At 36.4% G+C, this 8,977-nt stretch overlaps 1 protein-coding gene across 1 annotated transcript; it reads right to left on the reverse strand.

Annotated features, from left to right (window-relative positions):
• Window positions 1-832: 832 nt before the first annotated feature.
• LOC117910409 (TIP41-like protein) lies at window positions 833-8,748 on the reverse strand. The gene is made up of 8 exons (XM_034824481.1): window positions 8,524-8,748; window positions 7,710-7,895; window positions 4,555-4,645; window positions 4,193-4,306; window positions 4,037-4,096; window positions 3,895-3,936; window positions 3,513-3,641; window positions 833-1,212 (listed from the first exon to the last, which is right to left on the reverse strand). Exons 1-8 carry the CDS (start codon window positions 8,661-8,663, stop codon window positions 1,111-1,113), a joined length of 864 nt encoding a protein of 287 aa, XP_034680372.1. The 5' UTR covers window positions 8,664-8,748; the 3' UTR covers window positions 833-1,110.
• Between the last annotated feature and the right edge of the window lie 229 nt (window positions 8,749-8,977).

Consider the following 8,977-nt stretch of genomic DNA (forward strand, 5'->3'; position numbering starts at 1 on the left):
CTCTTTTCAGTGATGCAGATCTTAATCTTTCTTGAAACAGCATTTTAATTATGTTTTACCATTTTTCGCTCCAAATTAATAGGTTCTCAGTCATCCATCACCCCCTCACAGGATAAGGCCCTAAACGTTGATATTCACAAAGAGATCAAGGGTCCAAGAAAAAGATGTTGACAGCAATATTGGCAATTTTAGAAATACCTTGCCTCTCTTGATGACATGTAAGTCAACTTCAGCTAAGAATTTTTTCCCTCTTTTGATAGATAAAGAAAATATACTAAAAAGAAGCATCAAAAGAGCGACTCAAGGTATGCAATACCTATACACCATAGAAAACAAATTCAGCTAAGATTTTTGCTCTTTTTTTTTTCTTTTTTCTTTTTGACCTAATAAGAAAGATCCCAAGAGACCATACCCATCTCATTGAGTTTTAAATACATAAATCAAACTACCATAGTGTTAAACTAGAGGGGGCAGACCCACGATTGAAGTTTGACTTATGAGAGAGTCATGAAGAATGAAAGGGATGTCACCTGAGGCTAATTTTCTTCCAAGTTGCAGAAGAATGTGCAATCTATAATCTAATAAGATTGAAGGTGAAAAAAAGGGTCCTGAATTTGATAGATAAAAGTCACATAGGTATCTGTACAATTCCTTCTACAAATGATCACAGTTATGAACATCTACTCTGTCCTTGCCTTTATATTCTCATAATACTTGTTAATAACCTTCTCCAACGCATCCTTATCACATTCAAATTCCTGCTTCCCAATTTTCAATGCCCCCTTTGGTCACTTTCACTTTCGACATTGCATTTTTTCTGGTAACCACAGTATAAACATTAAAACAGGACATTGTTTTCTTAAGTGTCTGTTCATGTACTGCATGCTGGTTCTTCTTTTGCCTGACTAGATTATTTAAGAAAATAACTTGCTAATCAAACAAAAGAGATGATGTAACATGAATATACAGGCAAAATAGAATCCACTGAAAAGCATTTCTGAATTCTCTCTGAATATAACATAGGTATGATTTGAGCCCCTTTTGCATGAAAAGAAAGTACAGTTTCCTCCATGATGAAGTAATCTTGAGGATGAGTTTCATCCTTACCAGTTACTCCACCTTAAGCTTTTGGGTCTTATGCATGATGATGGGAAGCCTCTGGCTGATGATGCTTGGATCATTATATGCAGCAGAATCAGAAGGATATCCTTTCTGGATCATTTAATTAGATCAATCAATGAACTGAAAATCCCTCATAATTACAATATTAATCAAGCGAAACCAATTATTAATTCATTTTGAATAACTAAACAAGGTAACAACAGGAAAAGGAAATACAAAAGCAGAAGTCAATATGCTGGATGACACTTTCCGATCTATACCTAAAAGATTTTGCATACCTCAACAAGGAATACCATGTTAAACAACGTCTATGGCATGCCTCTAGACTCCATTAGTCATGGTTTTAGAATTCCATAAACCTCCACTTCTGCACTAGTCTGAAGTTTCCAGGCAAGATTCAATTTAGGATGAAATTTTATGATGGTACCTTTTCTTTTGTAAGAAAAAAAATGAAGTAATGTTGATTATATGTTGCCTTGATTTGGGTTTGGATATTGGGTATTTGGTATGGATATGTGCCAAGGTGTTTAATCTTTCATACTTGCAAATTTTAAAGTATATAAACTTGGCTAAAACCATCTCAATAATCAATTAGAAATGAATTAAAAGTGAAAGTATCTTTGATAAGGACTCATCTTTTTTATTCCTATCTTTTCTTTCTTATCCTAAAATACTCTTATAAAGGTTCATAACAAATTCTCTCTTCTCAATGTTATTGTCTGCCGAGGAAATTCAATAAAAATAAATAAATAAATCAAACAGCCATATCCCAAGCAAGGGTATTGGAAAAGGACCCCATACTCATGCTCACACCCATGTCATGCCATGTCAACTCGGGTATGTTAGGTGATATTGGAGATTCCAGATATTATTGGCCAACCGTAGAAAAGGGAGGCACATAACAAAGGGAACATCAAAAACAACCATTTGCAAAACTGGACCTTTGTCAAGGCTGCCAAAACTTAAGCAACAATTCAAAGTCAATTTGAAAGAGAAAAGAAAAAAGAAAAAAGATTATCTCTACAAGAGATCACCTACACAAAATTTCTGAAACCACATATAACTCGAATTGATATTTGGTTCCATACTTCTAGAACTTCCAAGTCCACTTATGAAGCAAAAGAGGCTCAACCTTTTCTCCTTCCCACTAATGCAGTTAAAGAAGTTCAATGTCTCCCTTTTGTTTTAACTTCCTTTGAACAGATTTTTTTATAGGTAAATTTTTTTTCCCATTGGGAAAACCTGAAACCTCCCACAAACTATCCCCATCCGTTTATCACTTGAGCCAGGCCTCAAGGGCCTTCTTTTGAACAGAAAATCAAAGTTAAATCCAAAAAGCAGTCCAAAGTTTTGCAAAAAGAATTTACACTAAATGAATTCTGATCCTCCAAACAAGCAGCCTGAATAAGAGCAATTTTTTTTTTTTTTTTCCTTTTAAATGTTCCACTAAAGCTCTAAACAATTTTTTTTTATCAAGAATCTTTCATACAGAAAGTTGGAAACAAAATTGGAAATCCCCCAAGAATTCCTCAAGATTGTTGCAGTGCTTTCCCAGAAGAAAGATTAAACAAGCTAATGCAGAAATGCAACAAACTCAAGATCCAGGTAAGATTGGTTGGTTTTCCCCAAATCATCCTTAACTGCTTTCTAATCACTCACCAAGTCCTACAAAGAGAACATTAGAACCTTTTCATGACAGGCCAAATATATAATGATGTTCACCCTCCATGGCTCAAACTAGCAAAGTTTTTTAGCTTAGCTATTAACAAGTCCATGAAATTTAACCAGGTGATCACTCCCATAACACCCAGAAGGAGACACAACAATTACTATGGCAACATAAAACCCCATAGAAGGAAAACTTCTTAATAGCAACTAGAAAAGACATAATTAACATCTCAACACAGAGACAGAGAAAGGGAGTCAACTTAGAAAGAGACTAGGAAAAGACAAATAACTATCGTCTCGACCTACAGAGAGGAGCAGGGGGAGAGAGAGTTAACTTACAGAGAGACTGGACAAGGCATAGAACTAAGTCTCAACTTAAAGAGAGAGAGAGAGTCTCAGTCAACTTAGAGATTAGAGAAGACATATATAACTATTGTCTCAACTTAGACAGAGACAGAGACAAAGACAGAAAGGTTATTTTGGCCACCTTAAAACCCATAAAAGTGGAACTTATTAATAGCAACTAGAAAAGACATACAACCATAGTATCAACTTAGAGAATATAATGCTGCAAGCACACACACACACACACACACAGATTACTTTGGCCACCTAAAAACCCACAGAAGCAGAACTTCTTGATAGCAACTAGAAAAGACATATGACTATCATTTCAACTAAGAGAATAGAATGTTGCGCACACACAGGGATCATATTCTTACTGCAGATAAAGCTTGGAATGTAGCTTCTCTCCAGCAGCTTTCCTGAAGAATGATGGGGTTTGCATCATCCTTAAAAATGCAATGCATGCGAGTGTCCCTCAATCTCATAAGCACTCCATCGACTCTAAGCTGCAAGAAGAACTGAATCAGTGGCTGATGCAGAAATAGTCATATCGGAGCAACAAGGTCTAACAATAAATATTTTAGTGTTTTATATTGGAGGATAGGACCCTTATTCAATGATTCAAGTCTGGAGCAAACAAATATTTTATAAAAGGGGTCCTTTTCCCTCCTTTTTTGATAGACAAATGTTTTATAAATTGTTTGAGTGAAGCTGTTCCTTGCTTAAAACTATGAAAAAATTCAAGGGAGACTAACTCACCCAGAAACGCAAGAGAAGAAACCAACAAGTTGGCATGACTCTCTACAAAGTCACAAAATAATTTGATCAGTCCTCAGCCATCCTAATATTATGCAGGAATCAGATCCATACCAGGTACAAATGGTAAGAGATTCAAGATTACCACTTTCACAGTTAAAAGTGACACTCCATTATCAGCCAATTCATCTTCATATAAGATTACCTGTTGAGTAAAAATTGTTACTTTGGTCATGGGAGACAAATGCATACAAGGGACAGAAATATCTCACAGCTCCTGGTCATTAGCCAAGGTGCACACCTCATCATAAAAAAGAATAGGCTCTTTTGATGCTAGTGAAGCCACATCAATTTTTTCATTGCATTCCTCCCAACAAAGAGTGCAGCTCCCCAGTGATTCTTCCCCTCTTCCATGCTGATATTTAAAGGAAGAAAAGAAAGAACGCCAATCAAAATAGCATTATCAAAATAGTGGTAAACCTCTGGATTCAAAGCCATAAGCACATTCCCTTATGTTCTTAGAAATGTGTAGTTTAACTGCATCCTGAAATGTAAGAAACTAAATGTAAGGAATGCACACTTGGGGAAGGATTCTCATGACAAAATATAAAGAGTACAAGCACATGCTATCACTATATAGAAAATTTTTCACTCAATATGCACCTTCTCTTGTTCTATCTCAAGTGTTTGACTTCCACAGTAAGGCGTTGTGAATGTATAGTCATAATCTAGTATCACTTGCTGGAAGGGTTTGCTGCAATTCAAAAAATGAATGTCAGACCTGCCAGCAATATGTCTTGTTTTATCAGATTAAACAATTTGATTGAGGAAAATAAGAAAAAATCATTAATATAAAATCAAAGACTCATGATATGTTACATAAAGTTTGAAATGATGGATCAAATTAGTATAAAATCAAATCATTAATGTCAGCCCTTTTGTGCAAGTGGAATTGGTGTTTTGTCAATGAAAGTGAGGCTCCCTAGAAGCAAGTCATTAATCAAAAGTATGGAGAAGATGTTGTGGGGTGGCATTCATGTGAGGTGAGAGAGAGGTATGGTGTTGGGTTGTGGAAAGCCATAAGAAAGGAGAGAGATCTTTTTAGTAGCAAATTGTCCTTCCAAGTGGGAAATGGTTAGAGAGTGAGATTTTGGAGAGACAAGTGGTGTGGCGATGGGCCACTTTGTGATTTTGGTCAAATCTCTTTATTCTATTTTGGAGCTCGATGACCTCTTTTGTTCCCTAATAGCTTTATTTGCAGATCTTGTGCACCTCCTAAGGTGGCTTTCTTCGATTGGGAGGCGACTTGGGGGACAATCTTAACTCTAGACCAGGTCCAAAGGAGGGGGTTTTCTTTGGCTAACAAATGTTTTCTTTGTCACTCCAAAGAAGAAACTGTTGATTATATTCTTCTTTACTATGCAAAGTCACAGGTTCTTTGGCATCTACTTTTTTCTCTCTTTGAGGTATCTTGGGTTCTCTCCTACTCGATTAACAAGACTTTCCTTGGGTGGCATGGGTGCTTCATGGGTAAAGTCCATAAAAAGGGTTGGCAAGTAGCTCCTTTATGTATTTTTTGGTCAATATGGAAGAAAAAGAACTTGTTAACATTTGACAAGGAGGAGTTATCAGTCCAAAGGCTGAATATGTAATTTGTGGTCTTGGTCTAGGGTATTTGTAGATAAGTGCCCTAATTCTCTTGTTAGTTTCATTGATTGGTTAGACTCTAAGAAAGGACATGTAATGTTTTTTGTTTCTTCCCTTTTCCCTCTTGGGTGGGCCTTTAGGCTTCTGCTATATACTTCCTATATACTTGGGGAATTTTTTTTTTTTTTTTTTTTTACGTCTCCGCTTTATATATATACTTTATGATCTTAACTATCAAAAAAAGGAATTTACACTAATATAGGCCTAAAATTACTTTATTAAATCAGCCACTAATTATAACAAATAAATCAGCAACTAAATCAGTCCCTGATTATAGGCTATGATACCGGATCCTTAAATTTCACTCAACATACCCCTATTGACACTACATGACATAATGTTGGTGTAGGTATGGAATTCCTATTGGACATTCTTACTTTACTTTAGTTGACTGTTTGATTTTCTCGTTAATATCCTTTTATTTTTTTCAACTTTCTTAGTAATAATTACATTAGAAAAAAAAAAAAAAAAGTTAGATGAAAATTGAATTTTTATACAAATATTTAGAGATGAAAGGGGGAAAAAAGGGATTAAAGGGAAAAGATAAGAGCTTTTACAAAGGATATCTTCACTTCCAATTTGTTTTAAATTGATTTTTTTTTTTATTATGCCTATCCCAATACTTGTGCCTTTTTTTGGCTCCTTTTAAGCCAAGTCACTATACTAGTATATCCTTAAATTTGAGTTGTGAAAGATTAGATAAGTAGACACATGCTCACATCCGTCACTCGTACCAAACCTATGCAGCATAGATTATAGCAAATAAATTAAGTCAACTATACAAAAAAAAAAAAAAAAACAAATTCAAAGTAAATCCCAGCCTATACAAGTTATATGATTTGACAATACAACACCGATTTTCCAACACTACCCATCAAGTTGGTGAGTAAATATGCCTTATTCCTAGTTGTTTGTGATAGATTGGAATGGTTGAGCTGCAAGTCATTTGGTCAGTATGTTGGTCCACTGTCTTTTTGAGGATATATAAGGGGTGCATACCAACCCACTATTTAGTTTCTCCTTGATGAAATGAAGATCAACTTTGATGTAATAAGTTTGATCATATTAAACTGGATTATGGGTCATACCCAACTTTTCGTCACAATAGAGCTTTATAGGGCCTTCCCAACTTACTCTAAGATCAGTAAGAATAATTTTTGTCCAAAGAAGCTCACATAGTCCACATGCAATGGCTTGAAATTCTGCTTTAACACTAGACCTATGGCTTGAAATTCTGCTTCAACACTAGACCTGGCAAACCACGTACTGTTACTTGCTCCTCCAGGTTACCAAATTCTTTCCCAAGAAAATACAATACCAGATGTTGACTTCCTATTGGTGATTGATCCTGTCCAATCACCATTTGTATAAACCTCAAGTGTCATCCTCCCAGTTTTCTAAAACAAAATACCATTGCCATGAGTAATCTCAAGTATCTAAGTATCCAAGTAACTGTCTCCATGTGAACCCCCTTGAGATTGTGCATTAATTGGCTCACCACACTAACATATGTTATATCAAGTCTATTATGTGATATGTAAATTAGCTTACCTACCACGTATTGATACCTCTCTCTCTCTCTCTCTCTCAACTAGAGGACTCCTGGATCCTTCATCAAGTTTGTGACCAGCCTCAATATATGAGATGTTCTAGCAAGGAGAGTGAACCCTTAGTTCTAACGCATTTACCATTCCCCAGCAAACCTTATGGAGACACAACAGTTTCTTCAAGCCCAACTACAAGTTCCCATCCCCAGTGAGTGATTACTCTCTAACAATTTTCCCCCCTCCACCTAAGCCTTCCCTAGATTCTAATAATCAAATTATAGCCCATATGCAAGACCTGAAGCTAGTGCAGTAGAATCATAAATAAGGTAACAAAAATAACTAATCCAGATCTTAAAATATGTCCATAGTGAACCAATCTTGAAGAAGATTAGAAGTGATCAAAGTGGACAAATATAATGATGGATCTTCAACAGTACCTCCCCTCTTTTAGCTCAATAGCGATTACAAGTCACTAACTTCCTGCTTTAACCTCATCCAGCGATGCATAGTATATATAGATTTATATGTTACAATAAAGACGAACATATGGGTGATGAAGCTAACCTTCTGAATTTCCATTTTGCTGCCGCAGGAACTTCAACTGGTGGCAACGCTTCCTGCTTCCATCCAGTTAGAGCATCAAAAGCATTAAAATGAATTTTAATGCCACTGTTCACATGCTTAAGAACTAAAGAACTTTCCCCAAAAACCATCTCCGGCAAGTGTGATGTTTGAAGTTTTTCCTCCCACCTGAAAAACCATCAACAATCAATATAACATTTATCGCATTTAAAAAGTTTCAATATTGTTACATCTCCCAGTTACCCAAAAAACAAAAATATGAAAGAACTTTACAGCATGATCTAAGCCCATGCCAATTAACCCAACATATCACTAGCCGCCATATGTCAACTCCTAACGCTTATTTTGTTATTAACCAACTATTGATAGAGTTGCTTCAAGATTTTCACTTGAAACCACAATCGGGAAGATTAATTGTTGATTCCATGAGAATGGTGTATATGTTTGTCGACGTTGATGATACCAGGCACTAAGTTGAAAATAATACAAGGGTAAATCAAAAGGGAAAAAAAAAAAATCAGCAAATATGCACCATCCATGACACGCTTTGAAGCAATTTTCTTGCTTTTTGAAAGCCGAACCTCCTCTATTTCTCTCTCAAAAACAAAAATACTTGCACATAGCTCACGAGGACAGTACCCTAAATTCACAACCCAGACAACTACATTTCACAGATGCAATAATTTATTAATCCTTTGAAGGCAATCTGCTTTCGAAAAAAGAAGAAAAATACTTCCAACATGCGAAAGATCAAAGCCTATATACATATAAAGAGAAGAAGATAGAGAAATCAAACTGTTGGAGGTTTAGAGAGTTGAGAATGGAACGCTTGCGAGACTCGATCTCCCAACCATGGATACGCAATCCATGCCGTCCATCCGTCAACATTTCCGCTCCGGCAGCCTTCAGATCCTTCTCGTCGACCTCCACCTCCATCTTCGATCGCTGCCCGCTGGTTTCCGGTTGCAGTCTCTCTCAGTTGCTTCCTTTCTTCCGTGCGAGTCCAAACAATCTCTCATCGGCGGAGTCAAATATTCGTGAATAATTCTGCAACGCCTGAGGCCCATCTCAGCCCATTTATGTAGCGGGCCCAAGAGTGTCCCCACGGATAAATATCTGGACTATTGCGAACAATGCAACTAGCCTGGGCCCACTGAAATCCTAAGAAGCCTTATGGAGGCCCAAGCCTTCATTAATAAGAAATAAGAAAATGATCTAAAAGTGGAATTCTAAAGCCTCTGAACTGAACT

This window comes from Vitis riparia, chromosome 3 (assembly GCF_004353265.1).
Source record: "Vitis riparia cultivar Riparia Gloire de Montpellier isolate 1030 chromosome 3, EGFV_Vit.rip_1.0, whole genome shotgun sequence".
In the NCBI taxonomy this organism is placed as follows: Eukaryota; Viridiplantae; Streptophyta; class Magnoliopsida; order Vitales; family Vitaceae; genus Vitis; species Vitis riparia.